Below are 23,254 nucleotides of genomic sequence, written 5' to 3'. Positions count from 1 at the left end.
ATGACAGTTCCTGCAAGTCACTTTTGGTTGGGTTTAATTTAAAAATATAAGAAGAAACGTCGAATTTAAACTGTGGTGAGACATACTAACATTAAATCATTTTACGGTGTGGCGTGTGGTGTTCAAGGCGTTAGCCCGGATTGTTAAAGCCGCCGGTTCAAATCCGGCCAGTCCGGCCTTCACCATTGGAGGGCTTCGTCACTTTTTCTTTCTGTATATTTTATATCTAGTAATGTGAAACATTTTTAATAAAATAATTTGATTTATTCCCAAAGTTACGTTACATGAACAATTCTTCTTAGAATGTAAAATTTTAACAGTCCATGAAATAGTCACGTTATTCTTAGCTTTGGAACAAATGTGTATTGATAAGTTTAAAATACCAATTGTCAATCAAAGATTAATAAGAAACAGACATCGCATACGGGGGACAAACCTTTTACGTGCCAGGTTAGTGCTGATTTAAGTAGGTACTCCTGCGAAATACATTGCTGATACCTAGTTTTACGAATTATTTTGGCCAGAGATGTAGAAAATATTGAGTCTCTATGATCTATAACGAGTTGCCGTCGGAATTAAAGACCACAAGGATAACAAAACAAAGATTTAAAAATAAATTAAGTTATTTTCTATTAAATAAAATAAAAGATCAAATACAACGATTATAAAGTTAACCCCTTACTTCATGTCATATATATAAAAGTATTTGTTTAAAAATGAACTTTAATAGCTAAAGCTATCAATAGAGTTGTAAACTACCTGTATAACTGCCATATACGGTTGCGTATGCGGCATGCATGGGTTAAGTAGATAAGTTTAAGTTTAATATAAGTTTAAGTTACATGTCAACTACCTACCTAGCTTACACAAATGTAAAAGAGCCTCATCTGCCAACAAACCACTCAGTGGTTTGACAGAAGAATACATGTATTTACTTGTAAGCAAGGTCTGTGAATAAACGTATATTTATTTTTTATTGACTTATTGTCACGTTGAAACCAAAAGCGTCCATTCAAAATAAGTAAAGCCATTCAAAGCTAATCAACCCTTTGTCAAGTCAAGACACGACAAGTGACATAACCTGGTGCGACAGCGCGTAGCCGCCCCTTACTTTTGTCACTAATAATGCATTATGCATTTAATGAGAAAGCGTGCTATAGCCAATTATGATATTTACGTTTTAGATTGTAATATATAATTTTGAAAGATACACAAACAAAAACATAAAAGTACCTACTAGAACGGTATTCGAACCTTACATTTATGTGAAAATGAGACCAAATGTGAATGCCTTTGCATTGCATTGCATTGAGAGACCGACTGGTAGGATTGGAAAAAATCCTTAGCATCCGCAAGCTGCGCACCAAATCGACCCTAAAAACTTCGCATGACACTAAACTGTCATTTGAATTTTAATTGCTAACCGTACTTAGTCATGCGACAGCTGATTCCGAGAATCGCTGTAATTAATCGTTGTTCCCTATTAATTATTAATATTTGCTAATTTTATTTATGGCGTGATGCTATGCATGGCTACATGCTTGATGGATAGCCATTGTACCGATTTCGATTGAAATATTGTACGAATTGTTATTGAAATGATTCTATTCATTATAATTAGGCAATTACAAACGAGAAAGGAAAGATTTGCAATAAATAAAATTACGTTGCAATCTTAAGTAGTATAGAATGCTTTGTCTATTCACATATTTCAATATTATGTTTATATTTATTTTAATTTATTTTATGACATATAAGTTCTGTATGTAGACCACGTCGTGACGTAGACCACACCATAGTTTTACCATATTTAGGAAACTAATAGGTAATTTATAAGTTTAGCTGCAAAACGATTGTAACTTAGAAAAATAATAATTCAATATTCAATTAACTGCAAAATTAAGTATATGCTGGAAGGGAGCAATGACGATTATAAAGGGTGATAAAACCAGCGCGTTCAAATAGTGACGTATCTGTGGACATTATCGATACGATCGATTGTCGATGGCTGCTTATCGATACAACGATCGATTGGCTTATCGAGATGGTGCGAAAACAATAACTCACGGATTTTTAGAGTGGGAATTATTTTACGATTTTGCTTTGGATTGTTAAAAGGAGTATTAAAATATTTACTTCACATGTTTAAACGTGTGATTACCTATTACCAGGCATCGTAAACTGCGAGTGAAATCCATTAAAGTACTAGGGTTGTTGTCAAGTCAAAGTACGTCATTTCAATGGATTTCGCTCGCAGTTTACGATGCCTGCCTATTACATAATATCGATAGTAACCGTAGTTATTTAATCAATATGATACATAAAAAATACTTCCTGTAATAAACAAGTTTTTCATGCCAATTTTAAATTATTCATCTCTAAAAAATAAAAATAACCTAGTTTACCTAATAGATATAAATTCAATTTCAGCGCTATGGTCCTATTTTAACGTTGGTATAAATATTCCCTCTGTTAACTATTATTCTTAAATAGGTATATTAGATAAGAATAATAATGAGCAAAAACACAATAAAAAAGATTAAGGGCAGAAGGGAATAGATGTTTATGCATTGAGAAACTGCTCCACTGACAAGAACCTTGCTCTTCAATTTAAAGAAATGCAAGTATGCAACCAATTGTTGCTAGAATTATAATTAAATGCATTTAAATGTTTATAAATTAATACTTACCCTACTCGCAACACCAGCTCGCAGAAATCCTATCGATAAAAAATATCAACAGTTAGTATCGATATGTGAAATGCCGACCTTCTCCGAGCCCTAATGAGGCCACATGGCGTATCCCACGTGAGGTAATTGCCCGGGCCATAACGACCGGCAGCACATAAATAACTGTTTGTCTGTTTGTTTGTTGGCAAAGCCTTTATATGAATTATGAGACCTTGGAAATAATTTGAAAATAGTTCATCGATAGGCCACCCTTAATGCCCGTATTTTGTTATGTTATGCTAAAAATATACAAAGAAGCGAGTTCGATTTTGGGTAGAATATTTGCCAATGTAAATGCTTTGACACATTTTAAGTTTTAAGTAGCATAATAATATGTATACAATTTACAACCTATATAGAATAATATGTACCATCTACAGCAAGATCTGCTAAATAAATATGATTCTTGATATCGTCTGAGTACGAGTAGGTAGCATTGTGTTTCTTGCTTGAGCAAAATCATACAACTCATACGAGTAATCAGATTTGATTACCTTACCTATCTAAATAGTATTACGGATTACGAATTCATAATGATGATCTTTGGGAGCGAGTTAGTATTGTGTACATCGTACATTAGTATATTATACATAACCAAAGTATAACAAAATACTGAAATAAATTGTTCTACTCTTTAATATTGCTTAGGTAACGAAATCACGTACGTCCACGTAGGTACAATATTTTGTATGTAGTTGTATCTACTCTATTTACAAGCGCCACTTTCTTTGTTCATTAATTAGGGCCAGTCAAAACGTTTAACTATTTCAATTTATCATAGATTACATTCATACATACAATTATATTCATAACGTTTGACAGCACTGCTAGTCGTGAAGGTGGCTATTTCGTTCGGTTAATTATAACCTGACTGTGGCACACTTAAGACGAGTTATATTATAATAGTATGACTTGTCTAGATCAGTTACTGTTAATTTGAGATGTTTTAACAATACGTAACGAACCGGTTAAAGTTAAAATTAGTCATGGCCAAAGTTAGTGTTGACTGGCGTCAACAACGCAGGATGTTTATTGTGCTTTTACATATTTGCGTTTTACGAGTAGAAAAATTACCGCATTTTGCGCTAATTAAAAAAAGTTTTCATTAACTATACAAAGTTTTATTTCTAAATAACTAAGCAAAATCTTGACAAATCAGTAGTTAAACCTACCTTCCTATATGTTGTGTTTTACAACAAACACCCACGAATACGATTTTCTTTATAAATTCCACATAACTACTGAAGTACCAGGCCAGTTGATATTATTACTGATGTCTTCTTATTATTATGGACGTTATATATTGGCTATAGCATATCCTACTAACAGTCATGATTTGTCATATTTATTATTCCACCCTTCTATTCCATCCCTTCGCTGTCCCCCAGCAATATATGTTATTATTATAGGCACTTGATGGGGCGTGGCCTCGGCGCGACAAATCGCATCTCTAGCCGGGATGCTGTGCGCTTGTGTTACAAATTAGATCTTATCTTAAAGTATTACAGTACAGACTCTTGTCATTGTAAAAATGCAAGGTTTTGCATTTAGGTAGGTACTCATAATATTATGTTATATTATCGGTCTTAATAACAGGTAAATTGAATACCATTACTCTACTGAAAATGGGGCTCAATAAGTATTCAAGAATTATTGGTAGTTAATTTAATGTTATATACCTACTATTTATGTAAATATTGAACAAATTTGGTATGCGCGCAAATATTTTTTTATATGAATACTTTGCATAAATATACATAGTTGAAAGTTTATAAGTAATTACTGATATCAGTTTAAACTGTTTAAAATTCCATCGAAGTCGGAACCAGATACTCATCAAAGAAAAACCGTTAAAAATCGCAACAATCCACACATGACTTTATCGTCTGCTCACGTATAATTAAAATACAACCTTACTTGAAGGAATTAAAGTCAACATTATGGTGCCACCTGGTTAAGAAATACGAGCTTGGAATAATAATCGCGGATTGCAAAAGGGCAGGTGTTAGAACCTTAGTACTTTTCGTATATATTTATTAGCCACGTACCTACTCGTATGTATGTTTAAGTTATATAGGCGTATATTCTAAAGTGCGCAGGCGACCGTAACTCCTAATTAAAACAGGAGCGGCTATTTCAAAGGAACCATGGCGTTATAAAATATTATTTACGCTATAATCGTTATCGTTATAAGTTTTTCGGAGGATTAACGTTTCTTGTTATTTTATGTATGTTTGGTCATAGTCCTGTGGAATATAAAATATTGAATCAGAGTTTTTTGTTTTTCTTTTCACGTATTTATATGTAATAATATTTTATTATTGGTACCTATAAATTGACCAAACATTCCTTATCCGACACATTCGTTTTGAGAATTCTTGAACGATAAATATATGAAAGTCAATAAATAATCCTATATAGGTATATTACAACTCGTATATTTAATATATAATAATTAAGAATAAAATACTTTATATAATATATAGTACTATTCACAAAACGGCTTTTATTTTTAATTTGTTTTACAGTTTTAGGGTTCCGTACCCAAAGGATAAAAACGGGACCCTATTACTAAGACTGCACTGTCCGTCTGTCTGTCTGTCACCAGGCTGTATCTCATGAACCGTGAAAGCTAAACAGTTGAAATTTTCACAGATGATGTATTATTGTTGCCGCTATAACAACAAATACTAAAAAGTACGGAACCCTCGATGGGCGAGTCCGACTCGCACTTGTCCGATTTTTAGCTTGAAAACTTCACATGTTACTGACAACTTACACTAGAAATTTGGAAGTGTAAATCCAAATTTCCTTACTTATTTGTTCGAACTATGGCGTCCTATTGATGCCTTCACTCATCATTAAATATGACATATTCAATATGTATAAAATATATTGTTCTATGTTCTATTTGGCGTTGTCTTAGTTAAACCCACTGGGATCCACTGAATAGTACTGCTAATTTCCCTAACAATTCATTGGCAGTGTTGTGGACATTTCGGCAGTTTTTCTAAAATCAATGAAAAACTGCATAATGGGACACATAAAGTGGAGATAGGGGAGAAAGCATTCACTTGACAAGTTGCTTCCACTTGTAGTTTTGTCTTACCTAGACAAGCTATATGCATGCCAAATTTTATGCTTTTTTCTGGATGCGAATACATTAACGAGCCGGAATAAAACTAAAATTTAAATAATATTTATAATACATAGTTTTAATTTAACAATTGTTTTGTTGCAGTTGTGATGCACAAAGACAAGGAGGAGCTGCACGGGCACAGGCGGGAGCACTCCTCCTACGACCATGTCATGCCCGACGGAGAAATGTTCCTGCAGGTGTGTGAACAAATTTATCTACTTACCTTCTCTAGTTGTGATGCTTATAGAAAGGAGCCGCACGGGCACTGACGTCAACCCTCCGCCTACAACCATGTCATGCCCGACGGAGAAATGTTTCCGGCAGGTGTGTCCAGAAACTCGTCTAGTACCTTCTCTAGTTGTGATGCTTATAGAAAGGAGCCGCACGGGCACTGACGCCAACCCGCCGCCTACAACCATGTCATGCCCGACGGAGAAATGTTTCCGGCAGGTGTGTCCAGAAACTCGTCTAGTATCTTCTCTAGTTGTGATGCTTTTAAAGAAAGAAGCCGCACGGGCAGTGACGGCAGCACTCCGCCTAAGACCATGCCCGACGGAGAAATTTTCCTTGACGGTGTGTGCAGAAATGTATGTACCTCTAGTTGTGATGCTTAAAGAAAGAAATCGCATTGGCACGGCCGCGAGCACTCATCTTACACGATATCGTTAGGTCCTATAAGTCTAATTTCGCAATAGGTACATTGTGTCATCGAATAAACTTGAAAAAGTACTTAACTTTAAAACACAAGTTATTTTTGAAAGTCGCTGAACAAATGTTGTTCAGTTTGAGTGGTACAGCCTAAAAAAAGCATTTTCACATCACCTATTCGGAGAGAGCTTATTTTTCCCTGCTAGGAAGGATCAGTGGCACTTTTCTTTCTTGCTAGAAGGGAAAAAAGTTGCACTTTTCTATTCTATACTCAAAACTGGAATTCAAGACCAAAAAATCTACGACAGATACGTCACTGTCAAAAGTGTCAAAGTCACTTATGTCACTGTCAAGTTAACATTTCAGGTTTCGCCAACTTTTTGCAATATGCTTCTTTATATTGGCTTCATCATTATTGATAAATAAGGTTTTCTTGGTCTAAAAAATGGTACAAACTTTTGTCGCCGACTCTTAATGATTTTTAACAGACAACTAACATCAAGACATTTCTAACGAACTTAAATTCACGATTTTACTTCGTGCTTTTTTCATCAAAGTTAAAAATTTAGATGCCAATACATCTAGGGATAAAAAGGAACGCTTGTTTAGAGTTAAATAATAACTTAAATTTATAAATTACATGTATGTTTGCAAATTCTTAGCGTTTTTTTAATAGGAAAATACTATTGCACTAACATTTTATTGCAGTGGCAACCTTGTGGTAGATTTTGTGATCTTGAATTACAGTTTTGAGTATAGGCAAGTATTTTTTTATTTTTTGTTGCATACTATTTTTAATGCCTTAAATAGTATTTCGCAACATAATATTTTCGTCATAGGCGAAGTGAAATTGTGACACAATCTACTATTACTCATGCAAAGCGACATTTAGTGTTATGTAACTGCCATAAACTGACCTGAAAGACAGAGTATAAAATTATGGTAGGATTATGGTAGGTTGGATTATGGTAAAATCGATTTCAAAAAATGAAATAAAAGAGATTTCAGTAACTTTAACTATAAATATCAGGTGAGACTCAAACATATTAAATTAATATTAAAATTAAAACGGGTCACTCACCACCAGTCAGTCATTAGTCAGTCAGTCAGGTTTTTTAATGTTGCTGACAACCTACCTATAAATGAAAGTAATTCATATCACCTACATATTTCCATTTTTTTCGACTAATGTCTATTTACTTTTACTCGTAAATTCTTCTAACTAACTTAAAAGTGTTGTATGTTGTATTACTATGTTAGATATGTAGAATTTACTGCTGAATTCTTTGCGAATAAATAAATTATGAATTATTCGCTAATAAATCAATCCAAACTCGAGCAATAAATATCCGTTAGTTTGTGGGAGCGGATATTTTAAGTTTTGGCCGTGGACGAGTTTCCGCAGGCCCCACAGACTTCCCTGTAAATAATCTTCCCTGTAACTTAATAATTTCATTCATATGAAATCTTCATTTTCATAAGTTATTTTTGTTGAAAATATCATTTTTCATTTATTTTATGCTTAATTATTGAACTGTGGCATGTTAAGTACCTAAGCCAATTTTGATGAAAGGGGCCAATTGATGGCGGTTGTGGTTTTTAGCACAGTCGAACCAGGCTAGGTGTCAGCTGTCTACCAAAAGTAGGTGGATTATCTTTAAAAAGTTAAGCATATGTTTAACGTGAGTCAGTGGACGCACGGCATTTCAGCCGGCAGCGTTCATAACTCAAGCGTCAGTGGGAAATTGCCAAGTCGTGCCATTTGGAAAAACTCGTCGCCCCTAGTTCACCATCGGAAGGACTCGATTGAATTTGCTCCTGTATGAATGACTACTTCACATAGGAACGCAAAGCCCATGTCTTTTTATAAGAAAACAAAATTAAGTAAAAACAAAAACACTAAAATCTTGTCAAATTTTCTCATATTATATCCTTTGGTTGCACTGTGACATTCAGGCCAATTCGAGTTTTAATTATTCGATTTGTTTCCGATATGATACTGATCTGTCAGTGTCAAAAGTGACATTTTTGGTTGAAGAAATGTCACTTTTGACACTGACTATAAATATGTTCCACATTTTCCACACGCATACATTTTTTGGAATTTGATGAACTGAAATTTCAAGTCATTATTTTAGGGCATTTTTTCAATTTTCACGTATGCTTCAACTATCAGGCCAATTCGACTTTTAGTTATTCGATCTGTTAAAAAAAGCTAAAATTGAAATTTCAGCTCAAACAAATTCCAAAAAAATTATGCGTGTGGAAAATGTGGAAGATACTTATCAAAGACACTTATAGTCGAGTTATGATTATGATATATGTGAGCACATTATTCGCTATGATGTATTTGGCAGCTACTGTACCTAGGCACAAGATATAGTTCCACTAATCCAAACACGTAAGGAAACATAAAACATTTCAGTTTTATGACACTATGTATATGATATCACTGTAAATTTTTCGATTTATTTGTAAAATAGCCCCTAAGGACTACTCACATAATATTTTGTTAACATATTTACCTACAATATGTATTTTTCAAATGTATAATATAAATTTTCAGGCGCTGAACGGTTTCCTGATGATCCTCACATGCGAAGGCGAGGTGTTCTTCGCGACCCACAGCATAGAGAGCTACCTCGGCTTCCACCAGGTTAGTTGAGACCGCCCATCACAACTACTCATTCTATAGAGCTCACGTCATTCGTAGCACTCCACTATGCTCAGTGCATTACGTCTGGCGAATATTATACCTATCGCTTCAAATGATGGCCCTATTTATTTATTTATTTAAAATTTAAATCTACAATACTATTCAGGCGAGAGAAGGACGTATGACAGTTCATTTTCATACGGAGCAGTAGCTCTCACGTAAAATGTTTGTAGCCATTTTTTTAAAGTTTAGCTTATTACTTTATTTAGAAATGTAACGTTCTACTAAAAAAAATACGGTGAAATTTCTGCAATTCTTTTTAAATCAAGCCCAACCAAGAGAGACCTAAAGGAACTATCATAAGAACAATCAATGACATGAGATGTATAGAAATACAGCAAATAAAATGTAAAGGGATGCTCCAGTCCTCCCAAACCGAGCTTGTCTGATCGTTAATGTCGAAAATCTTTTGCCCATTCTCCCGTGATGCGTACCACCTATTTAAATTAATCTGTCGGTCTATTTATAACTATGTACTTATCTACTCTAAAAAACAACTTTCTTTATTTACATCTTAGTAGTTTTCTTCATCGCGTGCATGTGATTTTTAAGATCATGAACATTACATATAACTATCGAAACGAAGAACTTGGCCGCCTGGTGAGACTTTTTCAAAATATAAGATTTGATATGCTCAAGATTTTCTTAGTTCACAATAGTGCCAATTGTTTCGAAAATGTATAATAATATGCCTAAATCTTTATGGTCACACTATGTTCCCGTGTCGCCGACCACCAAAATTTTCAAAATTTTCAGTTATTTTCTGCTGTCGGTGGCTGAAAGAACCTTCACTTCATAGCTGGTTCAATTTGTCACTGGTTAATTTGATTTAGTGGTAATTAACCCTAATTGTTGCTAATCACGAAACCTGCGGTGATTAATCTCTAAATAAGGAACTTTTTGGGTTTTGTCACATTTACGTTGAAAATGTAGTACATTTTTAAAATAAAAGTATGCGGCATATCAACCTTTTTATTGTATAAAATAAAATAAAAGATTAATTAACGGCCCACTTGCACGATTCCACTAACTCGGGGTTAACCAGTACAATTTGACACTGGGTTAACGGTTTAACCACTTAATGGTTATAGTGGGATGGTGCAAGTGGGCCAGTCATAACAGTATTAAACAATATCTATATAGGTTATAAAGAAATAGTTTATAATAGAAGCAAAATCAACAATATTATTTTCACGAAGTGTCAAATACTTAAACAAGTAGGTAACATTTTTAATTACTTATTCACGAAACATTTTCTTGCAATAAAAATATTATATTCGACGATAAACCTTTGAAGTAACCACCCCATTTTATCGGTTAAGCTTTTTATCGGACTAGTAATTAAATAAAAAGAAAAAAAATTGCTTCAAGGGTTCCGTTGAATATGATGGTGTGACATTTAATATACATATAAGGTACATATATGTAAATTGTATTTAACTCAATTACTACTATTATTAGATTTGCAAAACATTACAATAACTTTTTTCCTTTGATGTCTTCAAAGCAATTGTAGACACTACTTATTTTTATTGCGCGATGCATTATTCCGATAGGTAGTTTACTAAATTATATTGTGCTGTTTATAAAATAGTAAGTAAGTAAGTAAGTAATTGTATGAATAAAATAGTTACTATTATCAATTAGGCATTGTGGATATAAAGATAATGGTATAGTTCATATTATGTAATTGTTCGGCATTTTGTTTTTATTCATTGGCATATTTCTTATCCAATAAATGTAAAATGTTAATTGCGAAAAAGTAAATTAAACAGCGACCTATTAGTACATAACGAAAACATCAAATTTAGGTGTATTTAATTGTTCTAAAATGAACCACTATTCTGCTTCCTGTGCATACCAGCCGTAACATCTAGTGGAAAACCAGATTGAAAATTCATGCTAGAATATCGTAAGTTCCACGACGCCTAATACTCAATTATCGAAAGGAACCCTAAAATACAACACGAAAAAAACGTGACAAAAAGGCCGCATTTTTAAAAACTTGCTCATTAATAAATGCCCTCCGCATAACGGCTAATAAAGCTCGCGGTGAAATATTGCTATCAGAAGTAAAAACCCCAATTTCGCTCCAAATCCGACCCCTTATAATAAAACTTTCACTAAAGGAGCATGGTATAAATTTTATTCCCCCGCTTGCTTTTGTTTATGCTCGAGGCAACCGAGTTATTTCGTTACCTGACTGACTATTTAGCATAGATTAAATGTTTATAGAATGTCGATGCCACTCATAAACCCAGAACTATAAAAAGGCTCCAATTAGTTTTTACTCGTCTATATTTTTATATAGTGGTTGTAATTAGCGCAAGTTATACGTAAGCAGCTTAGGGCTATCATTTGTTTTGTTTCACTTGTAAACACTTTTTCCAAGCCAGTAATAATAGTACATTATTGTCGAGGCTCGGAAGTAGCTACTTGCTGGCTGAGGATTCGTTTTAAACGGACGACCTTGGGAGTCCGTTTAATTGAATCCGAAGCCAGCAAGTAGCCTTCCAGACGAGGCAGTGCTTTTCTCAAAAATGGCGCCATAAATGCAAATATAATAGAAATATTTTACAGAAGCAACATTCTTATGTATATATTTTCACAGAAAAAAGTAAAAATATTTGCTTTGCCGCCGTTTTATTTTTTTAATTAAAAATGGAAGTGTATTTTTCTGCTGAAAATACGCCAACCTATTTGAGACACCTAAATAGTCGCGGTACCAACATTATAATAATAAGTACTAATCATCTGTTTGGCTGTTTAATGGACCTAAGCCTTCATTTGATATGGCCACTTCAACTTTTAAAAAGTTTGGAACTCGACAAATAATGGAATTTGTATGCAACATTGCAGTCCAAAAATCGAGACTGCAATGTTTTAACTTTTTAATTTTTTGACTGACCATAAACTACGCACTTCGCGACCTACTTTTTAACCGGCAACGTCGACTTTGCCGTCCATTTTTGAGAAAAATATATGTACAATCTTCTGCTTATTAGAACATTGCTTAAATATTCGCATGCCTTATTAGACATAGTTTTACTCGTTTTCATAAATAGCTCATTATATGCGAAATAGCAGCTGAAAGCAATGTTCATAATAAGAAAAAATATCTCTGAAATTATGCGTTTAGTTCGGCTAGCTAATAGACATCGCTCAGTTTTCAGTTTATTATACCGTCGGCTGAGAATACGTTTGTGCCATATCCATTTATAAGCAAAATCGTTTTTTAGTGATAAACATGGTATAATTGACACTAATCGGTTTAAAAAAAACCTTATTTTTCAAAAATGTTATTCCATATCCACATTTTACTATAGGATAATTATACTCTGTTAAAAGAAAATTATCATAAAAGTATGACATATCCAAAACTTTTGTGTAATGTCATACATTGTAAGTACGTTTAACATTTACTCATCAAAACGGATATGATATGGCAATAATAAAAATGCTTTTATTTCATGATTACCATGGTATATCCAAAATATTTGTATGGTAAATTAAATATATAAATAGTACACATGTGTCTAAATGATAAATAAGTTTGATAAATGTCAAACTTTTCAAAAACATTTTTTTTTCTTCTTTTCGCTCTTCTGCCAACCAATGTACTCGTAAGTGGCGTATGGCATAAACGTATTCTCACCCGACGATACCTCTTCTATCGCTATAATCTTTGTCAGTAGGGGTAACTGGTGATTAAACAAATCGATTTTGGAATCATTAAATCGGCCGGTACTTGCTACTTCCTGGTGTGTGCACGTGCCCGGGGTACGTCGAGCTAAATAGAAGGGCTCCGGGAATCCCTCGATCTGCGTTTGTCTACTATCATCCCTTTCAACTTTTATAAAAAATGATTAAAGGTTTAAATACCTTATAAATATAACAACAAATAGTTATTTGTATTACAAGGGGTAAAGTTGTTGTTTAACCGCTCGTGCTAATATTGATACCCGAGCAAGCGAAAGATTCCAAAACTGAATGATACCTAGTACGGAACGTATCGTATCGATAATCGCTGATCTTGGAGTTCTTTACTTATATTAATTACATTACTTTCTTGCATTCAGACTTACACTTTCCTTTACAATAAGCGTTAGGTTAAATAGGTTTTCTATTTTCTATTATTAATTCCCTCCGCTTTATGTTATCCTTATGAAACTGCCACAACAATTATGTTGCAATGGCAAAATTGATACCGCACTGACTTAAAGTCTATTTTGTCTTGACTCGATTGTTTTCTTTTCGTGGCACTCCTGTGCCATATCGTTCCTGAGTCAGGAGCGCACCAGGTGGCGTATCGATCGGCCATTACACCTCCTACTCCTAACTTGATGTTTCACTCTCTATTATAAATGAGGTCAGGTGGTTCCTTATGCGCTTCTTTGTTAGATGGGTGATTTCCTCAAAATAAACTACATGACAAACACATTTTATTTTCCTGCTTTTTTTAGTTTTCATATATTATAACCCCATGGTTATAATATATGTATTTGTTTGTATAATTATTTTTTCTTCCGGCGCATCAGTGCCCTATGTTTTTAGTCCTTATGTCATAAAAAACATGTTCTCACGTCCACCATGACCATATAAAACTATTATCATGCAAAAACGGGTCTCCATGGATGCATACTATTAGAGAACAACGATTGCCGTATTGTCGCGCTATTAGACTAGCTATACTGTAGACAGTAACGCTAGTCCAGGCCCAGTCCAATCCCCATAACTTCTGCACGAATTGAGTATCAATAAATAGATTCTGATTTCCAAAGCAAGGGACATTTTATGTCGAGTCATAAATACGGTTCTCATTAAGTATAATAATAAAATCGTACACGTTTAAGATTACCATATCGATCGATGTTTCAAACCTCGTTGCAAAAACAAAGGAATATCAACAAAACACAGCTTTACTCCATAGCAACGGCTACCCCAAAAGCAATTACGCAACAAATCATCCTCTGACGTTTAATGCCTGCAATATGTTCCCCCACTCTCACTAACCTTTTGGGGTTTTGTGTATGAATCATTTACATGTCACCGGGCCCTAGTACCGTGCCCTGAGCGACCCCATTGATTTTCAATTAGTTCCTTGCATCACGCTGCATTATCCATATTTACACGGCCTTTGTTACATGATGTGTTAAAGCTGTTTTTTTTAACATAAACTGTTTAACCCCAATCAATATTACACCCTAATTCATTATTGTTAAGATTGACATTTGCATTATTGAGTATGGAAATAATTAATATGTCCATCTTCGTTACAGATGATTTGATGATCGAGTCGAAATCGATTATTTAGGGCTATTACGTATTTTATTGATTTATGGGTGGATGATGACTCGTTTTTTTTTGGAATTTATCTCGAGTTATTGTTCAGTTATTGTTTTAGTGTGCTTTGTATTACATAAAATAATATAGAATCGTAATCGTTTTTGTATAATATTTGGGTTTTTAATGATCCTTGGGTTGCATAAATCATAACCCTCAAACACATCTTTCTATTCCAGTCAGACATAGTACACCAGTCGGTCTACGAGTTAGTCCACTCTGAGGACCGAGAAGAGCTGCAGCGGCAGCTGCTGTGGAACTCTTTCCTACCTCCTGAAGTCAACAATTTGACGCTCCAAGATGTTTTGAGGCCCGAAAGAGCGCATCTTCTAGAGAGAAGCTTCACTGTACGGTTTAGGTGCCTGCTAGACAATACATCGGGGTTTTTGGTAAGTATTTATAAATAGTACATTATTGTCCGTCTTCTATCTACAAAGAAGACAAATCCACGAATTGCTATTCTTGCCAAGGCATATATATACTTAGTGTTTTTCTCCAAACATGTGAGGAAATAAGGTACAACAAGTAGGGTAAAACCCGGATAGATGCCCCACATTTTTAAATTGCCTCATAATTCCGAAAACTTTTACTATTAGTGAATAATTTTAATGAAATAAGCTAGTCTAATCTTTTTTCTTTCCCTATAACTTGTTGCTGTTGTCCTAATAATTACAGTTTTTGCAGTATTTAAGTTTTTCGAGAGCATTTTTTTGAGGATAGACGCCTCGCAGGTATGGATAGATGCTTTAGAATCAAAATGCAAAGAAAGATAGATGCCTGGGGTATAGGATAGATGCCCTATGGAATAAAATAAGTTAAAATTTATAATAAAATGTTTATTTGGTCTCGTAATAATACTTTTTTAAACAAATCAACATCCATTTTAAAATGGGTTTTCACTAGTATTTTTTAAGCATTTATTTAAAAAAATTAAACACTTAACATACGTTTATACAGGGTGAAAAGTATAAATGTGCACTTTGCAGGCAAGAGGTATCGAGGCGGGTTATCGATAAGGGTGATTTCCAATTATATCCTTATGGTATCAATCCATACCAAAAAGGTGTGATACTTATTGAAAACCGACAGTAAGAAATCTTTTGCTTAAAAATGTCACAAACAACCAAAACAATTATTTTTTTTTAATACCTATCTTTTTCGATGGGTGACGGGATAGATGCCCCAAAGGGCAACTATACCTCGAAAAATCGGGGCGAGTATCCTGTTCGATATGGATAGATGCCTTTTCATTTTTTGACTAAAATAAATACAATGGAGCGAGTATAGGCAGTTAGATATGTACCTAACATATCAGTGTGTTGATATAATAAAAACAGAATTAATATTATAACTAGTTTAAAAGTTATGCTTCAACAAATACGTTTCAAACTTTGCCAACATTTTTTCGAGTTTTGCGGGGATATCGGTACACACACGCAAGACGCGTTCATTCCGCGCGGCTGCTTGCGAGTGATTGAGGTGGGTGGCGCTGGCGCATTCTATATAACCTACTATTTCAGTGCTGCGATATTGGGAAGTTAGGTTTTTAGGAATTGGGGCACCTATCCCAGTGGGGTATCTATCCGGGTTTTACCCTAATTATTTAATCGTGTGTCGATAGATGGCAGTGAATTTACTGTGGCTACAAAATTTACTATGACAGTATCGCTCTATCCTTTTATATCCTCTTTGGCATTACTTAAACACAAATATCTACTACATACCTATATAACACTAAGAAAGTTGATTACTTGTTATGGGAGGTATGTAAAAAATATTAATATAGGTAATCATTTTACCTTCCACAGAGGCTAGACATCCGGGGCCGAGTCAAGATCCTACACGGGCAGAATAAAAAGACGGAAGAGCCACCGCTAGCGTTGTTTGCAATATGTGCCCCCTTTGGACCACCAAGCTTACTGGAAATTCCTCAGAAAGAGGTCATGTTCAAGAGCAAGCACAAACTAGATTTTTCGCTGGTGTCTATGGATCAAAGGTAAGTATTATATACAATATGTATTAGATTAAAACATCGCCTTATACGCTTATACGAGTCAATAATACCTCAAGCAGTGCGCACTGTGCGCAGCATTTTCGTTTTCGTTTGTTTCAACATGACATACATTTATTTGCAACAATGAGGTACAATAAACAAATATACCAAAGAAATAGAACATTCCTTAAATGCATATTTTTGTATGATTCCAGGGGTAAGATGCTTCTAGGGTACACGGACGCAGAACTGGGGAACATGGGGGGTTACGACTTAGTACATTACGATGATCTAGCCTATGTGGCCAGCGCTCATCAAGAATGTAAGTATTTATTATAAAATTTTCCGATCTTTTAATTTTTAATGAATGTCTGTTAAAATAAACTTGCTTTCATTTAAACAAATACCAAATAACCCGTCTTTGGAAAGAATGAAGAAATTCTTAGATGGCTCACAAACATAAAGAAAGTTATTTCTCAGCAAAAATAGTTTCTACAAACCATAGACTATATAATTATAAGATTTAATATTTTTCCAATCCATTTAGAAACATGCTGCCATGTTTTATGTTACACACATGAATCTGGAAAACATTGTTTCAGTATTAAAAACGGGTGCTTCCGGCATGATCGCGTACCGCTTTCAGACCAAAGAAGGGCAGTGGCAGTGGCTGCAGACCTCATCGCGGCTGGTTTACAAAAACTCCAAGCCCGACTTCGTTATTAGCACACATAGGCCGTTAATGTGAGTAAAACGTTGCCGTTGTATGTTTTCGAAACGGCGTATTTGGCCATATTTATGCAATTATGTATAAATATAAATAATAATGGTTAACAATTGAGACTCTACTCACTGGAAATGTTTGTTTACAGGGAGGAAGAAGGCCGCGACCTCCTCGGCAAGCGGACCATGGACTTTAAAGTCAGCTACTTGGACACAGGACTTACAAGTCTGTACTTTTCGGAAACGGAACAGCTTTCAAGCTGCGAGTCTACCGTCACCACCCCTCCCCGAAACGCGCGCCGCTACAAAACACAACTTCGAGACTTCCTTTCCACCTGTCGGAATAAAAGACGGGTGCCTTCCACCCCTGCTCCGCCTACTGTAGACTATCTAGCAGCTGATGCCGTCGCAGCAGCGTATACTAACCTAAACGGTGCCTACACCGCACCGTACGGAGAATACCCTCCAGCTCCCGCCTTACATTATGCCCCGCCGCCTTTGGATGATAGATTCCTCACGGCCGATAATATCTTCCATCAATATAAACCACTATCGTACCATTACACTCCTTATACGCCCAATGGCTTCTTAGAACCAGCGCCGCCACCCGGATATGACGTGGCGCCGACGTATCATAGGCCCCCATCTAGAGAATACACATATGTGGATACTAGTGGAAGGTACATGAGTCCTGTAACGGGGCAAGAAAGGAGATCCCCTAGTATTGTTCCCGGGCCGAGTCCTGGTGGGTCCAGCGGGTCTGCGGAACATGAACGAATGCAGCAAACGCAGCCAGCAGAGGTGCCCAGACAGACTGTCCTCATGTGGGGCGCTGGCGGGACGGCTCAAGAAGTACCCGTAGAGTACTCCCCTCCCCAGGTTTGGCGCTACCACCCATCACATTATCACACCGCTGAAGCGACACAATGATTTTTAGTAGCCTTTTTTGCGTGCAATTGTTTTGTTTTAAGTAGATTATGGGGTTTGATGAAACTGTCGACAACGACCTACGATTATAAGAAAAAATCTTAATCATATGTAACGCCAGGATATAATAAACATTTGTGAATACAGTGTTCTTATTCACTAATAAAATTAAGATAACTGGCACAATAAAATCATGAAATACGAGTAGGTACCTACAATGTTTCCTATACCAATATAAAGCTCAATTTGGAAATTGATTGAAACTGAAATAAATGAGCAATAATCGTTTGTACCGTCATCAAAGTTTAGCAATCATAGTCGTAAATTCATTTTAGGATGAAGGTAATTTTGACGACACTTCCATCAAACTCGTGTCTTCAAAGTTTTGTCGCGTGACTTCGTTAATGAAATAACTAACTATATTGTTTAGTGATATTTTACTATTAACAATATGACTATCATTACGAAACTTCCTTATCACGCGTCAAAACAACTTGTTACCAGGAGTTTATTTCCTTAAATCTTATATACCTCGCTCAGTTCAGTCTTAGTTTCTTTACTAAGCCTTAGTCCAAAGATCGTAAGACCATGTTTCTTACGTTCTTTCGACTTGCTGTATTTTTTGTAACGGATATTCTAGACAAATTTTGACATCGACAACAAGCAAAAAACATTATAACAAAGTACTCATGTGTGTTCCTTTACAATTTTCCTATAGCTTACAACTAGTTGAATATTAAAACCATGGACCGTTCATTTAAACTGGACTGGACGTTATATAAATACTAGCTTTTGCCCGCGACTTCGTCTGCGTGGACTTAGTAACCCCAGCTAGAGTAAGAATAGCGCCTGGAGAAAATCTTATAGCAATTATTCAATTTGAGCATATTATGCACACAAATTAGCAGACACTTCATTAATTATCTCAATTCCATCCCGCTTTTTACTTTCTTAAGGGATGATTTTCGGGATAAAAACTATCCTATATCCTTCTCATGGACTCAACCTATCTCTATGCCAAATTTCATCTAAATCGATTCAGCGGTTTAAGCGTGAAGAGGGAACACACAGACAGACAGACAGACTTTCGCATTTATAATAATAGTATGGATGGATGACTTTGAAACATCACAATCATTTTTTGCGTATCATAGTTTGACGCCTGGGGTCTTAGATTTAAAACAATCCAAGTAAAGAATGGTCTATACATATAAGTAGATTTTTTAAATGTCTACATTTGTCTAGAGGTATCCAAAGACATGACCTTTACACTGATTATAAGCCATGTCAGAAACAGGGTCCTTCCATTTTTCCAATGTAGATAAATTTCTTGTAAAAATTCAAATGTTCTTCTATGCGAGAATTATGAAATTCAAGTAGTCCATTCTGTAGTTAGGTTTTAATTTTATATCATGCAATGAGAGTTTTAGTAATTAATTGTACATATTTATTTTAAATAATAATTAAATGCTTGGGCTTTGTATTGAAATATAGCTTATAGCTCGCGATAAATAAAAATTGAGCATTTTTAAAATGTATGGTAGGTAACAATTAAAAGGATTAGTTGCCTTCAAAATGTCTGCCGATGTTTGGCATAGCATACGCTAGATAATCTGATGGCAGTATGGTCAAATACAAAATTAGAAGTTAAGGGCTTTACTCCAAAATAATGTATTATAAAATTGAAGAAAAAACAACCTAGAACGATACATATCAATTTAAAATAAGCACATATAAGTAATTAGTAGTCCGACAAAACCGTTTTGAAGATTTTCGTTACCTTCATTGGGCTTTATTTTTCAAATGTTATGCGCCACACTAAATTTCGAATTGACGAATCCATTTTTTCCAAGTCAATTTGGAATATTTATAGTCGACACAACGTAAGAATTGCCATTTTACAGTTATAAATTGAACCTTATATATATGACGAAAATTATTAAAAATTTACCTATAGTATAAATCCATCATTTAGTTTCACTGTTTTTCTTTTGAATGTCTTTACCTCTAATTATCTAATTTATAGGCCAGGAAATAAATGCCCAAAAAAAGGTACAGAGGGAAATGCTTGAGCATAATTTTTGACTTCGTAGCTTTGTTTGGACTAGTTAGGAGGTGAACATATCAAAAGTCCCCGGCCATAACCCTGGTGCTGGGGGGAGAGGGGGGTTTGAAGGTTCCATTTTTCGGTTTTTCGATTATATCTCGGAAACTATGCGTTTGAGCGACTTGGCCATTTATACAAAATGAAAAGAGATTTAATTTGTTACAAGTTTTATTCAGTCAATTTTTTCGATATCTTATATAGTTTTTGAGATATCCGCTCTTGAAGGTTTATTTAGGGCTCTCATTTTTATCTTGATTATCTACATCAATGAATGAATGTTTGGGATCGTTTTCGTATAAATCGGGGGTGCTGAATTCATTTATGGTCATTAAACCTTCAAGAGCGGATATTTCAAAAACTATACAGATCTCGAAAAACTTGACTGAATAAAACTTAGAGTTTTGAATGATTCACGGTTAGTTTCACTAGACTTATATTGACCGGGATATAGACCGTGATTACCTTTTGTATTATTTGTGAGCTCCCGATATTTCGACGCAGTTACATGCATCATGTTCACGGGTGACACCCGTGAACATGATGCATGTAACTGCGTCGAAATATCGGGAGCTCACAAATAATACAAAAGGTAATCACGGTCTATATCCCGGTCAATATAAGTCTAGTGAATAAAACTTGTAACAAATTAAATCTCTTTTTATTTTGTATAAGTGGCCAAGTCGCTCAGACGCATAGTTTCCGAGATATAATCCAAAAACCGAAAAATGGAACCTTCAAACCCCCCTCTCCCCCCAGCACCAGGGTTACGGCCGGGGACTTTTGATATGTTCATCTCCTAACTAGTCCAAATAAAGCAACGAGGTTAAAAATTGTCTTCTTAACATTTCCCTCTATACCTTCTTATTGCTTGGCCATTAAGTAAATGTATTAGATGTAATAGCTGTTGGTAGACATTAATAAATAAAATAAATTTAAATAAAATAAAATAAAATAAAATAAAATAAAATTGCCTTAAGGCTATCAGTTGAACGGTAGGTCTTAGCTTCATAAATATAAGGGTCAATTCATAACTGTGAAATGTCATTTCTTACACTGCGCCAACTACGAGTATACTTACCTACTTAGTAAAGGATGGCAGTTTATTTTTTAAACAATCAGTAACAAATTTTGCTTTAATAACCTTGGATGGACAATTGGACTTGGTAGCAAAAAAAACGAGCTTGTATGCTGTTGGAACGAATGTCGAATGTCGGGCCAATTCGAGTTTTAGTTATGGGATCTGATTCCGATACGATACTGATCTAACAGTGTCAAAACTGACGTTTTTTGGTTTAAGAAATGTCACTTTTGACACTGACAGATCAGTATCGTATTGAATTCAGATCGCACAACTAATACTCGAATTGGCCCGTGTGTCGCGCGTAGTATCGCTGTCCCAGCACTGCCTTGCCAATGACGTCATTTCAAATCAGCACCTATGTACATACACTTTGCGTGCCTTTTTCTCTTCCATTTATTAATCGTACCTTTATTGTGCTACAGTGATTGGATTGGCAAGGCAGCGACTCCACCGACGACTAGGCATAAGTTAGTCTATTTAAAGCTCGTATATTACGAAAAACACCTGATGAGTCATACAATAGGCAAACATTCAGAAGTTCTGGAGTTTTAGAGCTTTAGCTGCATACCTACATGTTTATTGATTATTTTAATAATTGACAACAGCTGACAAGGTGAAACAAACAACGCAAATAAAAGTTATTGTATTGTATCTAAAGCCAATGCATTTAAATGTGTATTTTGTATATGATACTTAAATAATTATCGTTTTCCAGAAATTATTTTTGACCTAACTAGTGTATTTCGTAACGTACATGGAACTCTGTCTTCTTACTTATGTAGGAGTAAGGTATATTCCTCGAAGATTCTAGTATTGATAAAATCGGGATTCATTATATAGTTTTGTACTATTTGAGTCAATTAATTAACAAACAAGTATTCTAATGTCTAATTTAATTCGTATAACATTTGTAGGTAAGCTTATAAGTGTGGCGCAACATGAAAATAAAAGATTTGGAAATAATTGTTAATTTAACCTTACGCAAACTTGATGTAGTTATGTTGCTCTGACATGATATAAGTAAGATATCTGAATAGGCAAGCTTCCTGTAAGTAAACGACCTTGCAAAAAGTATATCCCAAATACTTACTAAAATAATAGGCTGATTTATCAAACTCACAAAATAATCAGTTTCGAATTAAAAAAAAAACTTACAAACACCCTTAACACTTTTTTTGGTGCTCCGGTTGAGGATCCTCAAAAGGGATCGAAACGTGTCGAGCGATTATTCGACATAATGATGACAATTAAGTGTGTTAATTCACAATAAACGTTGGTAATTTTAAGGAAAAAGCTAAACAGAAGGTAACTATTTTACAAAGTTATTTCCGAATTTATAAGTATCACGGTAAAAATCTTAAAATAAGTCGTCTTAATAGAGACCGGGAGGGATATGGGGGTAATGGGGGTAGGGGAGGGAACCACCCCTCCAACTTTCCCCCCGCGGAGATGCTTGGTTTCTGAATTATTCGTGGTTATAGTTTAAGGTTATAACATTGCCAAAGATTGTAATGCAGAGGGGGGAGTATGAGTTGGACTCCGTGGTGGCTCCAGCGCTGCGGGAAGCGCAGCCCCGCCGCCCTAGCGTAAGAAAGTGCGGCACTAACGCTCTCGCACTCGGTGCCTGCATTTTCTTACGGCGGGCGGGGGCTGCCCTTCCTCCGCGCCTTCGCGCTTTTATACGAATATACACTCTGGGTGGGTATGGACCACAAAGACCACGTTGGGTCGTGGTTGACAAATTCCGTTCCGTGACAAATTTGAACTTTAAAACAGAAAATATGCTCGGCTCAGGATAGTGGGGTGCTCTGATTCGATTTTTGGTATGTATGGTGTACAAAAGTAGCC

General features: G+C 35.2%; 1 protein-coding gene and 1 long non-coding RNA gene across 2 annotated transcripts in view; both read left to right on the top strand.

Moving 5' to 3' along the window:
- LOC134746210 (aryl hydrocarbon receptor) overlaps positions 1 to 18,400 on the top strand; it is a 135,660-nt gene extending 117,260 nt beyond the window's left edge. The window contains exons 3-9 of the mRNA XM_063680540.1: positions 5,971 to 6,065; positions 9,083 to 9,172; positions 14,755 to 14,964; positions 16,384 to 16,571; positions 16,784 to 16,890; positions 17,171 to 17,312; positions 17,441 to 18,400. Of these exons, the coding sequence (XP_063536610.1) occupies positions 5,976 to 6,065; positions 9,083 to 9,172; positions 14,755 to 14,964; positions 16,384 to 16,571; positions 16,784 to 16,890; positions 17,171 to 17,312; positions 17,441 to 18,221 (1,608 nt within the window). The 5' untranslated portion in view covers positions 5,971 to 5,975 and the 3' untranslated portion in view covers positions 18,222 to 18,400. The remainder of the gene's footprint in view (positions 1 to 5,970; positions 6,066 to 9,082; positions 9,173 to 14,754; positions 14,965 to 16,383; positions 16,572 to 16,783; positions 16,891 to 17,170; positions 17,313 to 17,440) is intronic.
- Positions 1 to 23,254, top strand: part of LOC134746679 (uncharacterized) — a 368,384-nt gene that overhangs the window by 25,155 nt on the left and 319,975 nt on the right. The window lies entirely within an intron of this gene.

Source organism: Cydia strobilella, chromosome 1 (assembly GCF_947568885.1).
Source record: "Cydia strobilella chromosome 1, ilCydStro3.1, whole genome shotgun sequence".
Classification (NCBI taxonomy): domain Eukaryota; kingdom Metazoa; phylum Arthropoda; class Insecta; order Lepidoptera; family Tortricidae; genus Cydia; species Cydia strobilella.
This window is presented reverse-complemented; position numbering and strand designations above follow the sequence as displayed.